The 15126-nt window shown below is 38.9% G+C and overlaps 1 protein-coding gene across 4 annotated transcripts in view; it reads left to right on the top strand.

Annotated features, from left to right (window-relative positions):
* nf1a (neurofibromin 1a) overlaps nucleotides 1-14596 on the top strand; it is an 86574-nt gene extending 71978 nt beyond the window's left edge. For all 4 annotated transcript variants that reach the window (XM_077565422.1, XM_077565423.1, XM_077565421.1 and 1 more), the window contains 17 exons: nucleotides 1231-1510; nucleotides 1623-1837; nucleotides 2280-2341; nucleotides 2431-2572; nucleotides 2653-2754; nucleotides 3486-3626; nucleotides 4454-4580; nucleotides 4952-5083; nucleotides 5160-5295; nucleotides 7213-7373; nucleotides 7468-7590; nucleotides 7655-7773; nucleotides 7854-7954; nucleotides 10640-10782; nucleotides 10914-10960; nucleotides 11074-11290; nucleotides 13039-14596. In XM_077565422.1, the coding sequence (XP_077421548.1) occupies nucleotides 1231-1510; nucleotides 1623-1837; nucleotides 2280-2341; nucleotides 2431-2572; nucleotides 2653-2754; nucleotides 3486-3626; nucleotides 4454-4580; nucleotides 4952-5083; nucleotides 5160-5295; nucleotides 7213-7373; nucleotides 7468-7590; nucleotides 7655-7773; nucleotides 7854-7954; nucleotides 10640-10782; nucleotides 10914-10960; nucleotides 11074-11290; nucleotides 13039-13181 (2391 nt within the window). In that variant the 3' untranslated portion in view covers nucleotides 13182-14596. The remainder of the gene's footprint in view (nucleotides 1-1230; nucleotides 1511-1622; nucleotides 1838-2279; nucleotides 2342-2430; nucleotides 2573-2652; nucleotides 2755-3485; nucleotides 3627-4453; nucleotides 4581-4951; nucleotides 5084-5159; nucleotides 5296-7212; nucleotides 7374-7467; nucleotides 7591-7654; nucleotides 7774-7853; nucleotides 7955-10639; nucleotides 10783-10913; nucleotides 10961-11073; nucleotides 11291-13038) is intronic.
* Nucleotides 14597-15126: the final 530 nt, after the last annotated feature.

Genomic DNA, 15126 nt, shown 5'->3' with positions numbered 1-15126 from the left:
ACATTCCGTCAATTGAGACTTCATAACAACATTGTTCCCTGGGTTGATGTTTTATTTACAGAACAACTAAATAATGGCTAAATGAGCGAGTTGTGTACCATATTACTCAACTTCACTCACTGAAAATATACTACTCAATTCTTTAGATTTTGAAATTACAGCAGGTTTATTTATATCAGCCCTTGATGATCATTAAGCACTTGTAAGAATATAAACTTTATTAGTAACCCTTCTTTTATTAGTTATGAAATGTATAGGAAATATACAAATAAATGTACACTAATTAGTAAGGAAGGGGAAAACATGCTAATACGTTTATTCAAGCTTCAAATAAAATTAAGTCAACTTGCAACCTCTTCAGCCTCTTGATGTGCAAAACTGATCGAGACCTACCCCAAAAGACTTGAATCTGCAATTACAGCAAAAGGGGGTTCGACAAAGTATTAATACTGAATACAAGTTTTGCACACCCTACTTTTCATTTTTTAGTTCATGATTGTGTGCTACTTTGTGTTTAACTTTCACATAAAAAAATTATGAAATATAGTTATGTTTGTGGTCGTACCATGGCAAAATGTTGAAATACTCAAGGGGATGAATACTTTTGCAAGGCGCTGTAAATATCCGCCTCCTATACAGAATTTCAAAAGACACTGAAAATGCATCTAATCTTGTCTTAAAAGTTATTTTTTTTGTCTTAAAGTTCATTCTCCCCCCCTTTTCTGTCATTGTAATGAAATCCCTGTTCTGCATTCATCGTTATTGTCTACATATTTCAATTTAATGTAATTTTCTGAAAGGCGTACACTCTTGTATAAGGCCTCGACTTCATTCCCTCTTTGTGCTCTTGTTCATTATTGCTAAATAAAAAACAACAACTAACAAACAAACAAACACAAGCGAGACTTGTGTCCTCCCTGAACTCATTGACCTCCAAGCTTTGGTGCGTTACAAGAACCTTTGCAAATATAAAATTCTCATAGAAAACCCAACTTGCCCCTGTGGAATACATACTAATTTGGTAAACAAATGGTTTCTCTTATACTTACTTTAAAAATGCAGTTTCCTTATATTTAATCGATCAGTTTTTTTAAAATTATTATTATTCTTACTGGGGACTTGCATTTACAATAGGTTCAATATGTTTCTATAATAATTGTACAAGAAGCTAGTTGTTTTTTTTGTTGAAGGGGTGCTTGAACGACCGTGTTGTTTGCTGTTTTCTGACAGGTAATCGGTCGCATGTGCAAGATCATCGACAAGACCTGCTTGTCACCAACACCGACACTGGAGCAGCACCTGATGTGGGATGACATTGCCATTTTGGCGCGCTACATGCTAATGCTTTCTTTCAACAACTCTTTGGACGTTGCTGCCCACCTGCCTTACCTGTTCCATGTTGTGACCTTGCTGGTAGCAACTGGGCCCCTGTCCCTCAGGGCCTCTACTCATGGTTTAGTTATCAACATCATTCATTCCCTTTGTACTTGCTCGCAGCTTAACTTCAGCGGTGAGGACTTATTCTGATCATTTTGTCTTAGACAATGTTGATTTGAATGATATATGCCTAGTTGTATCTTTTGAAAAAACTTTCTAAATCAACCTTTCTTTTTTTATGTTAGAAGAGACAAAACAGGTCCTGCGACTGAGCCTAACAGAGTTCTCCTTGCCCAAGTTTTACCTGCTCTTTGGGATCAGCAAAGTCAAGTCAGCAGCTGTCATCGCCTTCCGCTCCAGCTACAGAGACCGCTCCTTCTCCCCGGGGTCATACGAAAGGGAGACCTTTGCCCTTTCATCCCTGGAGACCGTCACAGAGGCCTTACTAGAAATCATGGAGGTCAGTCTTTTTTTTTTCCACCACCACAGTGATTTGTATTTTACAAATATCCTGGCTGTGGCGTGTAGAGATGGTCGTTCAGTAACCAGAAGGTCGGCTGTTCGATCCAACAAGTCATGTCGTGTCCTTGGGCAAGGCACTTTACACACATTGCCTCCAGTTGCTACTCACACTGGTGTATGGAAGGTGCGAATGTTTGGTGGTGGTCGGAGGGGCCGTAGGCGCTCACTGGCAGCCATACTTTTGTCAGCCTGCTCCAGGGCAGCTGTGGCTACTTAAGTAGCTTACCGCCACAGTGTGAGTGCATGAATAATGTATCCATTCCATTGTAAAGCGTCTTTGAGTGTCTAGAAAAGCACTATTTAAATCCGATGCATTATTATTATTATTCATACATGAGTTGCAACATTACTGTTTAATGCATTTTGCACATTTTCTACAGGCTTGTATGAGGGACATCCCATCTTGTAAGTGGTTGGACCAGTGGACAGAACTTGCACAGAAGTATGGCAATTCCTTTTTATTATTATTGTTGTAATATTGTAACCATATTTGTCAAAGTTCTGTTAAATGCTAACCTTGTCTGTGACCAGGTTTGCATTCCAGTACAACCCGTCTCTCCAGCCCCGAGCCCTCGTAGTGTTTGGTTGCATCAGTAAGCGGGTCAGCCACGGTCAGATCAAGCAGATCATCCGAATCCTCAGCAAGGCCAGCCCTCTCCTCAGCATAGACCGGGTAAGAAGGAACACTGATTTGTATTATTTATAATACATAATTTTGAAGACCTTTTAGTCATTCCATATTCTTCACATTAGGGTCTTGAGAGCTGTCTTAAGGGGCCTGACAATTACAACAGCCAAGTATTGATAGAGGCCACTGTCATTGCGCTGACCAAGCTGCAACCTCTACTCAGCAAGGTATGACTGCTAGGACTTTTTTGACACCCCCCTGTACATTATGACACCCCCCTGTACAGTATAATCTTATGTGATACAGTATTAGTAGTTTCCAAACATTGTGGTGATAATGCATTTATTCGCCAACAAAATGTAAACTGGTAGTGTTTGTTGCTTTTGCAGAAAACACCTTTGCACAACAAAGATATGAATGGTATGAGTTAAAAAATGGATGAATATACAATATACGCACAGGATTGTTCATGCTCTGAATTAGAGGCCTGAGTTGGGCACCCCAACTTTGACATACCCAAAACTCCTATCTCAATGTCTAGCTCCCCAACAAGTCCCGCCCCATTTAAGATTTACCCCCCCCACCCCCAGGCAATTACCATACTATAGATTTTATCGAGTACATGCGCAGTGGTTCTGTTGTTTGCAATTTAACTCTGAGTTACTGTCTTAGCGTTCTAATTTGACATAATTACAACAAATGATATATGTATGTTTTACAGTCTTAAAGCTAGAAATAATTTTGTGTTCAGTCACTTTTTTTGTTTTTTTGTTTAAAGACAAAAAAGGTTTTCTTACCTAAACTGGCCTCCTCTAAAGCTGTCAAACTGACAATTGTGACGTATCATCTTATTAGCTGCTGTTTTCTGTCTAAAGTAAAAACGTGACTGTATGAATTATAAGACAAGATGAAGAACATTTTTAACCATTTTTTTTTGCATCCATCTGTATGACCACAGGAGTCTCCTATGCATAAGGCTCTGTTTTGGGTGGCAGTAGCTGTGCTTCAGTTGGATGAAGTAAACCTATACTCTGCAGGAACTGCTTTGCTGGAGCAGAATCTTCACACTCTTGACACGATGCGTGTCTTCAATGACAAGGTAAAATATAAATAAATGCACTATGGTTCTCAGAATGTTTGGGGCGTAAGTGTTCAGGGAAGTTATAAAGATAACAGTACTTTTTTTTTTTCTTGATTTTGTGATGGTGCAACTTGATAGGAAGCTATTGACTCATGCTATGAGTTTATTACTGCATTTATTATATTGAAATACATGCAGAGCTTGTCACTTTTGTGGATCTGATTGCCTTTGAATGTTCAAACCAAGGCAAGATGTGTATTATAAAATCTATTGCCACTCTCGCATCAGTTCAGTTCACGGCTATTTTCTCACATTACTTACCAGTAGCGCCAATTAAACCAGCTTGCTACACTGTCAGTGAGAAGTATTCAAAAGTTTTTAGTTACTCATATTGTTAAGAATGTCCTTGTGATTCTTTTTTTATTCTCTCACAAAGTGTGTGTTATCAGCAAAACTGTGTTGTTTTGTAGGATTCTTATTCTCTGGTGTAGAAGACGACATTTTTAAATGCCATATGTGCAAGTTCTTGAACAGAAATTACAAGCTTAACGCTAAAATATGATTATGTTGGGTCCCTCTTTGTTTTGCAAAAATCAAATAGTAATACAGAATAGAACGACACAGTATTTATTGGTTACTTTCTGACTACAGTACTCGCAGAAGCCTAGTGAGCCAGCACCAACTTAATCATCAAAAGTTGAACTCGGGTTGAGATTCATCAGTCTTGTTCAAAATTGTAGAATGACGAGAGCCCACTAAAACTGAAAAAGCCCCCATTAAAATACTTCATGATGCTGGATGGTGCTCTATAAATTCATAAATTTGTACATTTTTGTCTCCTTCAGAGTCCAGAAGAGGTGTTCATGGAGATCAGGCGCCCTTTGGAATGGCACTGTAAGCAGATGGATCACTTTGTGGGCCTCAACTTCAGTGCTAACTTCAACTTTGCACTTGTGGGCCACCTACTCAAAGGTGAATATCATTCGGGAGAGATTTGTGATTTGGTGCCAAGTAGTAGTAAAATAATAACCACGATAGTTTTTGATTGTGCAATGATTTCAAAACTTACTATTATTCAACTACAAAATTCAACTTTAAATGTAGCTTTTAATAAACAACCAGAAATCAAATAAGTAACAAGTAAAATATTCAATCAATAAAATTAAAAAATAAATAAATACTTGCTCCTGCTTGTTTCTGCTGTGTGCGCCTTTGCTTCTGAGGGACAGGCTAACATTTTGGATTCAGATTTAGATAACTTTATTTATCCCACAAGGGGCAATTCATTATTTGCGATATACTTGCTTATGCCATCTGTGTTTTTTTGGTAATGCATATTCCAGGTTACAGACATCCATCAGCCACCACAGTAGCAAGAACAGTGAGAATCCTGCACACACTGCTTGCTCTTATCAGCAAGCACCTCAAATGTGACAAGTTTGAAGTCAACACCCAGAGTGTGGCTTATTTGGCTGGTAAGTGACAACTTAGTTGATTTTACATTTGTTTTCTTTTTATTGTTAAAGATGATAATGTGGTTGGTCTGTGTAGCACTGCTTACTGTTTCTGAGGAAGTCCGAAGTCGCTGCAGCCTCAAACACAGGAAGTCACTACTGATTTCAGACCTCTCAATGGACCCCGTACCAATGGACACTTACTCCAGTCTCATCAGTGATCCCAGCTGCAGGTGAGCTGATGGATAGAGTCTAAACTGGAGCTTTGGTTGTCAAACCAGCAGACTGCATTACATTAAAAAAAAAAAAAGAGAGATAAATATTGGTTTCAATTAGGTTTGGGCATTGTATTGGATGATTCCGGTCCCGATTCCGGTCCCGATTCCGGTACCTCGATTTGATTCCTGTTCCTATTGATTTTCAAAAGCTCTAGGGCCCCACACAGAAGCGTAACTAATTTTCATGAAGTGAACCATGACACAAACGTTGTCTAACTTGCAGGCAGAAATGGGGAGCACACGTAGCAGCACATTCCATTTAATTTTACCTTCCACTCCACAAAAAAGAACAGCTGTCATGCACATCACTGTAGTTTTTGTGCATAACCTGATTTGTTCCTACACCAGGTTCTTCATAACCCAATGTTTCACTCTCCATTGAGATATGAGTAACCCAACATCAGACTTTTTCAAATTGTTCCACCAATTTTTTCTTAGATTTTTTTCTTTCTTTGTCATGCACACAAAAGCGTTGTATGGTGGTAGTGAATTCACTCAATTCAATTCACAATTGCAGTGTTTTTCCCAAATAGTGAATAATTCCTCAAAAAAGAGGCTTCGAGTTGTTCTATTGCCACTCCCAGTTGAAGTTTGTCACACTATACACAAAACAAAGTGATTTAAAACAACATAGCTTTACCTTATGAAGTCTACTTTGCTTAATGTTAACAAACAATGCAAACATGTTAACACTTAGCAATGATAGTTGCGATTTTAGAATCAATGGATATTTGTTGTATCGCATTTAGACAGATAATATAACATTCGACTAGCGTCTTAGTAAAAAACAGCTGCAGATGTGATATGAATAGGTAGATACAACATTTTCTGTTTCCATGCAAGCTGCCTGCTTCAAGTCGATGCTAAGCTAATGTCCATGCTTTCCATTATGTTTGATGGAAACGTGATCCCTGCCAATACTGCCGCTACATTGACCGTCTTTTTAGCCTGCTGTGAGTCTCTTTATCTATGACAAGAGCAGCGCAAGCTGAAAACACATGGCCAGTCAAAGGACCATTTTGAGTGGACTGGACATTGTTTTCTGTTCGCTCAGCCTGGGGTCTGATGGTTCCGGTTGCGCTGAATCAAGGTTATGCTCTCTTCTTTATCCTCTACATCAAATGACTAATATTACAGCAACTTATGGGTCACTAACAGTAGTAGTCGTAGGAGTGCGTTCTTCTTTGTTTGTGTCTGAATGACTGCACGGTTTGATACGGCCTCCTGGTGGCCAGGGTGGGCACACCAGGAGCAGCACAGTGAAGGATTGCAGCATTAAACCATGATGCACAAACAAGTTGAATTCTTTACATGTTATTTAATTATTGTTATGACTCTCTTTTTAATCACGTAGAAAAAATATTAAGTGCTATTTCTCTAATTAAAAAAAGCAAACAAAGGAATGGATTAATGGCATTTCTATTCATTTCAAAAGGGAAAGAGGATTTTCGATATGAGTGTTTTGAAATGTGATTGTGAAGGAACTAATTGAACGAATATATCAAGGCATTACTGTTTTGCAAAACATTACAGGCACCATGGCACGTAAAAATAAAAAGAATTGCATTTTGGTTGACAAACTGTTTTAGGCGCATTACCGCCGCCTGGTTTGGAGTTCTGCAATTAACTGAGCCGTATTTGTGACATGACTGTATGCACTGAACCGCAACATCCAAGCCAGAAGGTTCGGGACAAATACATATACACTGTTACACCCCTTGTTTTGATGCTCAGAATGATTGACGACATCCGTCAAGAGTCAATTTATATAAGTTGGCTCAGACTTTTACTACATAATTTCTGAGAGTCATTAGCTTTCATGTCAACTAGCCATGATCACACGTCTGCCCTTTTTTCCCCTCTTCCTCACAGAACGCTGCGAGAAACTCAACCATGGACATCCCCTCAGGTTTCAGAGCGCTACCTTTCCGCTCATCATTACCCCACCGTGGGTCAGATCAGCCCACGTACACGCAAGTCAATGAGTCTGGACATGGGTCAGCCTTCACAAGCCACGACAAAGAAGCTCTTGGGTATAACTTCATCCCCAAGCACACCGTAATCATTCGTCCATATGTATTAGCCGTATATGGTAAATCAATTTTCTTGTGCTTACCTGTTTCGTAGGCACGAGGAAGAGCTTCGATCATCTCATATCCGACTCGAAAGCACCAAAGAGATCTGAGATGGAATCAGGCATGACGACACCGCCTAAAATGAGGCGGGTTGCTGAAAACGATTATGAGATGGGTACGTCAGATTAATTATGGTGCACATGCTGGTTTGCTGACGTTCATGTCATTCCGAAATTCAGAGACGCAAAGAATTGGAAACTCGCACCTTCGCAAAGTATCTGTCTCCGAGTCCAATGTCCTGCTAGACGAAGAGGTGCTAACTGATCCTAAGATCCAGGCTCTCCTTCTCACTGTGCTGGTGAGGAAGCATACTATCGGATACGACTTATGCAGTCTTTGTTGCTTCTTTTAACTGTTCCGTGGTTTAATTTTTTCCAGGCCACCCAGGTTAAATACACCACGGATGACTTTGATCAGCGAATTCTTTATGAATACTTGGCTGAAGCTAGCGTTGTCTTCCCAAAGGTTTTTCCAGTTGTGTAAGTAGCCGACCTACACGCTTATAATCCTTTGTAAGAGAAATTAAACTGGAAGGCCTTTTCACAATCAATTTAGCTGGTCGCAGATCACGGAATCGTGAACACAAGTCACCTCTAATTAAAAAAAATTACAAATCCATTCAAGAACGGCATTACCATGACATCAGAAATTGAATTGAAATGAAAAATGCATCTTGTATCCTTAGCTCTTTTCCTGCCAAATGTTATCCAAAAAGACAATTTGAAAGAGTGGATTCCATTCTTTCATTAGAAAAAAAAGTATGTTTCTACCGTATTCCGTTCTTTAGTAATCACCATTTGAAAATAGATAATTTGAGTGACATCAAGCGGAAATTGAAAAATAAAGAGAAAACAAGCTTTTTGTGAAATATGTTTTCTTTACAACAGTGATTTTGACACTAATATTTTTTTGTTTAGTGGTGCTCTGTGAATTAGATTTAATGTGACAAATGCTTTGATCATTCACATCATCCTTGAAAACATTTCCCAAGATCCGCCATGTTTTCATGTAATTTGATACAGGGAAGCCCATTGAAACGAGATATAATACTGCCATCTGCTGGCCATGGTTAGTGAGTGTTTTTGGATTTTCACATCCCCATTCACAAAGCAGAGCTGCACAAGACGTTGCACTGCCCATTGAGAAAAAAAAAACGTAGTTAACGTCAATTGACGTTGGCACTATACAGTGGGCGTGTCCTTAACATCAATTTATATTTATAGCGGTAAAAGAGTAAAACATATGCAAAGACGGCTTTCTTTTACAACAACGATATATTTTGTCAAGGTGCGGCCTACCTCTTGTCTAGATAAGTTGCGAAAGCGTCACTTTTTACTTTTGGTAGGCTGCCGTGTCAGCACTTCCAAATATTGGCATGCTGTTGCGCCGCCCTTTCACACTGAACCTTATATATTAAGCATTATTCAAGCATTTCAAGGCTTCATATATAGCGCCATTTCAGTTCACTCTATGCCAAAACCAACCAGGAATTTCCAAAGGGAAATGAACTTCACAAGCACAGGTTGATCCCAAAATGTAGTCAAGGGATACTTGACTCATTGAGCCACTTTCAGTAAGTCATTGTTTTGCAAGTCACAAGTAAGTCTCACGTCTTTGCCCTCAAATCCCGAGTCAAGTTCCAAGTCAAGACTGACAAGTCTCAAGCGATTCACAAGTCGTACACTTTGAGTTTCGAGTCATTTTAACAACATCGTAGGGTTATATTATTTCGGATGACCATCAAAGTAGGAGTCAGAGACTAAGGGAGTGAACCCAGAGTGGTGGAACAGATTGCCGTGTTTGCAATGTTACTAGTGAGTTTACAGTCTCATTAACCACTCAGCTAGCAACGATAATTAGCTTGACAAAACTGACATTAGCTTATTTACCGTTCTTTGTGCAACTTCAGATGTTGAACGAAGTTTAAAGTTGTTGCCTCTCTGTCAGTGATCTAATCTTGGTCACAATTATTCTTTTGTTGACCGCCTCATAGCTTTTGTACCCAAACAACTAGTAGTGCAACGGATCACAAAAGTTACAGATCGGATTGTTTAAAAAAATGAAAATAAAAATCGGACTTTATCTTAGTTTATTTTATAAAATGCTTTTGCATATTAAATGTAATACATATATATATATATATATATATATATATATATATATATATATATATTAGAAATACAACTTTAAGTGCAATATAAGGCAAGATACATAATTATTTTATACATGGTCCATGTATAAAAGGTATCCTGCCCTACATTATATTGCCCTTGTAATGCACTTGAAGTTGTTTCTAAAATCCAAATGGCCATATTGGACATTTTGAATGTTTTTTTTCTTTTTTTTTTTTTTTTTTTTTATAAAATAATATAAATAAAGGTAAAGTTTAAGGCGCATTCCCTACGTTTAAACAGGAAGAGTGGATTATAAAGTAGCATAGGTCCACAAAGAGAAAAGCAAGCGAGCCACTGTCAAACTCTACTGTTGGTAGCCAGTCACCCGACGCTAACAGTTAGTTACTAGCCACCAACGCCGGAGACTTGTACCATATCGTGCAGTGACGGCGTAATTAACTTGCGGTTTCTTCGCGTCCTAAATTCGCTATTTAATATACTTTCGGGTGGTATTAATATAATGGTGGTAGAAAATATGTCATTTCAATAAGAACGTTGATAATGCAAGCCAAAATGTCAACGGGAAGTAGTCAAGCTGGCGTTCACGCAACCATGCAGGCAGACTTCAAAGGGGGGTGATTATTTGATGGAATAATCTAAAGAATAATCGATTAAAAAAAATATATCAAAAATCAAAAACTTGCTTTCAACATTGCGCAGACTAAAAAGCCGTACATTTAGGTCATAGGTGTCAAACTCCGGTTTTTGAGGTTTTCCTCTTCCAACACAAGCTGATTCCAATCAGCCGGATCGTTATCAGGCTTATGCAGAGCTTGCTGATGAGCTGATCATATATCAGCTGTGTTGGAGAAGAGAAACATCCAAAAAACCTGCAGGACCGGGGTTTGACACCTATGCCGTCCAAACATGCAAACGAGAGTGAAGGCATGTGACAGGGGCAGTTTGTGTCCCAAAAGTTTATGAAAATTGTGGCTCTTGGCCATTCCCGATCTAGTTTGTAATGAAGTTGCCACATGTGTACCTCCTTAGGCACAACTTACTGGACTCCAAGATCAACACTGTGCTATCAATGTGTCAGGACACAAACCTCCTGAACCCTGTACATGGCATCGTCCAGAGTGTCGTGTATCATGAGGAGTCGCCGCCACAGTACCAACCCTCCTATTTACAAAGTAAGACCAACTAAAGGCATCAGTGTTGCACAGTGACAAGATATGAGATTGTTCCAAATGTGTAACCTTGAAGTTGAGTAACAGAGATCACTTCCTCATATTGTCCTTGCTGACCTCCTTTCTTGTAACAGGTTTTGGTTTTAATGGACTTTGGAGGTTTGCTGGTCCTTTCTCAAAGGTGAGTGGGATTCTTTTTATACTGTGTTAATTTCTACCATATAGGTTTGCTTGCTTTCTTTGGATCTAGTGCCTTAACAAAGTTCTCTCCGCACACGCATCTCCACCCCACAGCAAACCCAAATTCCCGACTATGCTGAGCTGATCGTCAAATTCCTGGAGGCGTTGATTGACAGCTACCTGCCAGCAGCGGAGGAGGAGCGGGGGGAGGAGCAGCTCCGTACGCCCACTTCTCCTTACCCGCCCACCAGCCAGAGCCAGCTCAGCATCACTGCCAACCTCAACTTGTCCAACTCCATGACCTCACTGGCCACATCGCAACACTCACCAGGTCACACACGCACGCGCGCTTCTAAAATTCGATTTGATCTATTGCAATGAAGCATGATGAACATTAAAAAAAAAAAAAAGTATTTAACTCATGGATCGAAAGTGCTGTCAAAACTGTACGTTTCCCTTTTTGCTGAAGTAGCAAAGCAGCCCCAGATTTGACAAACAAAATTGGTTTGATTATCCAAATGATTTAAATGTTATTCATTAAGGATGCCGACACCAGGCCATATTTCAAGGTCACACCTGCGACCGAGACCAGTATTTTTTTTACGATCAGGAGCTGGCAATTAGAAATTAGAATTGAAAATTGACATTAAGTAGATGCAAAGAAAAATATATTGCCATATGTATAGGTCTTTTTTTTAAATCACTAAACAATATCAAATAAACAACAAACATTTGTGAACAGTAATCAGGGAACTTGTACTTTAATGCAAAATAAAATTGTATCCGGTTACTTGATTAACCGATGGAATAATTGATTCTAAGAATATTAAACAGTGAGAGCACCACATTGCTTACTAGGGATGTCCCGATCCTGATCACGTGATGGTCAGTTGAAAAAGATCGGATATTTAAACACATTTTAAAAGGTCACATAGCTACAGTAATCGGTTAGTTTTGTATTGCACAATATTATGTTTGTTTGTTTGTTTTCCTCTTTCAGTAGTGGTGTAGTTAGTTTTGTCTTCAGGAGGGAGATCCAAGCCGAAAGATACTCCCAAACAAGTCTGCCTTGCCTGATTTAAAAATAGAATTTTAAAAAAGTTTTTAAAAAAAAGAAGCCTCCTTGCTAAATGGGACTCAGTATCAGCAGATACTTAAAATCAAAGACTCAGACTCGGGTGCCAAGAAAGTGTGATCAGAGCATCCCTAGTGCTTACTTTTTTTCACTTGATTGCTTTGTATGCATGGCCTAGAAGTTGTTTTCATACATTTTTCTTCTACAAATATTTACTGTTAATTATGATTTTATTACTGCATTAGTGTAAGTTAGTGATAGACGACATATTCTGACTGGGTTATCTCACATCCGCAGGATTGTCACAGGAGGACTCCCTGTAATAAAATAAAACACCAATGCACAATTAATTATTTTACTTGTAAAATTTTACAAACAAATATTTTGGGGAAAAACTCACTGTCAAGAACTTCACCATTATATAATCATAAATCAGTTGTACCAACAATGTGTGTCTTAATCTCTCACTAGATATGACTTTATTCCTCTACTGTGATATAAGCATAAATAGAGCTGTCAAAATTAATCAATTAATTGACAAGTTATCGATTATCAAATTAATCGACAACTACTTCAATAATTGAGTAATCGTTTGGAGCCTCTTTTTTTTTTAATTTTAAAATTGTCCAAATTCTCTGATTTCAGCATATCAGCAATAATTGTTCACTGATTTCTGTAGTCCTTCATGAAAGAAGACTTATCTTCTGTGTTTAATCAAAAATAAGACATATGCAAACATCTGTTTATTACTTTGCAAATTAATGACCCAACCGTCAACATAGTACAACCCCCCTCCCCTTTTTTAAATCACTGTACGAAATAAACACCAGTCACTGGTTAATAAACAGTAATCAGGGGGAAAACATGCTTTTGTAATACACTTTAATGCAAAATTAAAATGAACCCGATTAGTCGATTAAATAACCGATAGATGAATCGATTCTAAAAATATTCAATCGTGACAGCACTAAGCATAATGAATCCCTCCTTCTGTTTGTGTGTAGGTGTGGATAAGGAGAATGTCCAGTTGTCCCCCAGCTCAGCTTTGTCCAGTGGGGGTCGCACTCGCCATGGTTCGGCCAGCCAGGTCCAGAAGCAACGCAGTTCCGGCAGCTTCAAGAGAACCAGCATTAAAAAGATTGTGTGAATGGGCTGTGGAATCCCCACCACCGTTGGCGCTTCCCTTCTTCCTCCTCTCGACCCCCGACCCATCTGCCAAGCCTGGCCTCATGCTGCATTTTAACTTTTTACGCCACCTTTTTACTGTTTGAAATTCTCCTCCATCGCATTTGCTTTTGCGGGACAGGTGAGGTAGTTTTAGCTTTTAACTGTTGTGCTGCTTGAGATGATTTTCCAGCATTGATAACGGTGAAACGAAGGCGCTGATATGGATCCAGTTTGGACAGTGAAAGGTGACACAGGACACTTCTTGCCCTCCAAAAAGTGCATCCTTTTTGGTAAAATGGCGGCATGGACCAAACGCATTGCGCGATAAAGGACCTTCCCGCCGGGCCTGCTCACACGCCGAAGTCATGTACATGTTTCCATGACACAGACTTAAACAACTTGTCCTGATGTTAAGGAAGATGTTGACGTTTTCTCCATGGTGTGCCTTTGTCAGGATTTCCAGTGTGTACAATTTGTAAATGTCGAACCTCAGCGGGGGGGCAAAGAACTGGTACTAATTACAGAGGTGCAATTTTGCCATCGCAACTGGCCTCCAGTGATCGACCGTCAGCTATACAATCAATCATCCATATACCCGATTGCCTGGAAGTATTTAATCCTGTACAGCTAGATAGTGATACACAAATACTCTTCACGGGGAACACAACTTTGTAAATAGCTCTGAGCTGAGTCTTTATCTTGCCTAACATTTTATTTTTATTTTTTTTTTAAGTTTTCAGCTATGAATACTTTTAATTAGTTTACACGGTGACGAGGAAAAAATATTTGTTCGGCAATAATTATCAACTTCTTCTTTGTATCATCTAAGGTTAAAATTGGCTCTCAGCATGCTTCAAAGCAACTTGTCACCACAAAGCAAAAACAAAAGACAGTTCACTGATCTCAGTTGCTTTGCAAGTTGCTTGTAGTGCTCCTGAAAAAAATTCTCATAATTGTCGGTTGCCCCTTAAACTAAAAACGTCCAAAACAGTTTTGAAAACCTGGTTGCATTTGAGCCACATGTAACCACGTTGTTTTCACTTTTTTGCTTTGTATGAATGATAAATGTTAAGGATGACGTGTCCGTAACCTCTTAACCAAGTGGTTGACTTGCACTAATTTCAAAACGGTCATCGGTTTGTAAAGAAACCCCTCAAATGTGGCATGTTTTATTTGATGTTATGCAAATTGTCAGTAGTGTACTAGTTGGAGTTGTTTTTAATGCAGAATGTGCGGCAGCTGTAAATACTTTGTGTACAATTTGAGATGGTATATTTACTACACTGTATATACATGTGATATTGTATTATTTTGTTTTTGTAAAGCAGTTAGGTTCTGTATAATATACAAATTGAGCTATTCCAGTGTTAGTAATAAAATGTTTTGCTCTCCATAGCTTGAGCTTTTTCATTTCTATTGTTCTAAAGTCTAGGGACAGTAATTTGCATCTGCATCAGACGCGGGTAGCTTCTTGAAAAATGTTGGTTTGCGAAGCCAGCATCCTCTGCAGGTGAGGTGAAGTCACCGTTTTGAAAAGATACATGAGACGAGCATAAATGTATACATACTGATTGAATGACTTATTAAACAAACATTAATAGCAAACGCTATTAGTTTGTACATCAGCAGTCCTTTGCAATCACAATACAGTAATATTACAGGGGAAACCTGCTTGAATGGTAGCTCATTAATTTATTTCATTTAGGTACAATCTGGAAGGGATGGGCACTTCCATTAGTTCATCTTCCCGTGTCCAGTAGTGTTTGTTAATCAAAAGTTGATTTGTCCAGTCCAGTTGCGCTGGATAGTTGACAATGCAGTTGGGGCTTTGTGAAATGACAATGGCCAAGCAAGGGGCCACAAGTTTTTTCTTTGTCTTCCCAGTAACACTGCACCCCCGTTTCTTACAAAATTCTTTTAAAACA

The sequence above is a fragment of the Vanacampus margaritifer genome, chromosome 5 (genome assembly GCF_051991255.1).
Source record: "Vanacampus margaritifer isolate UIUO_Vmar chromosome 5, RoL_Vmar_1.0, whole genome shotgun sequence".
Classification (NCBI taxonomy): Eukaryota; Metazoa; Chordata; class Actinopteri; order Syngnathiformes; family Syngnathidae; genus Vanacampus; species Vanacampus margaritifer.
The sequence above is the reverse complement of the archived record's forward strand: the minus strand, read 5'-3'. Positions and strand labels throughout refer to the sequence as shown.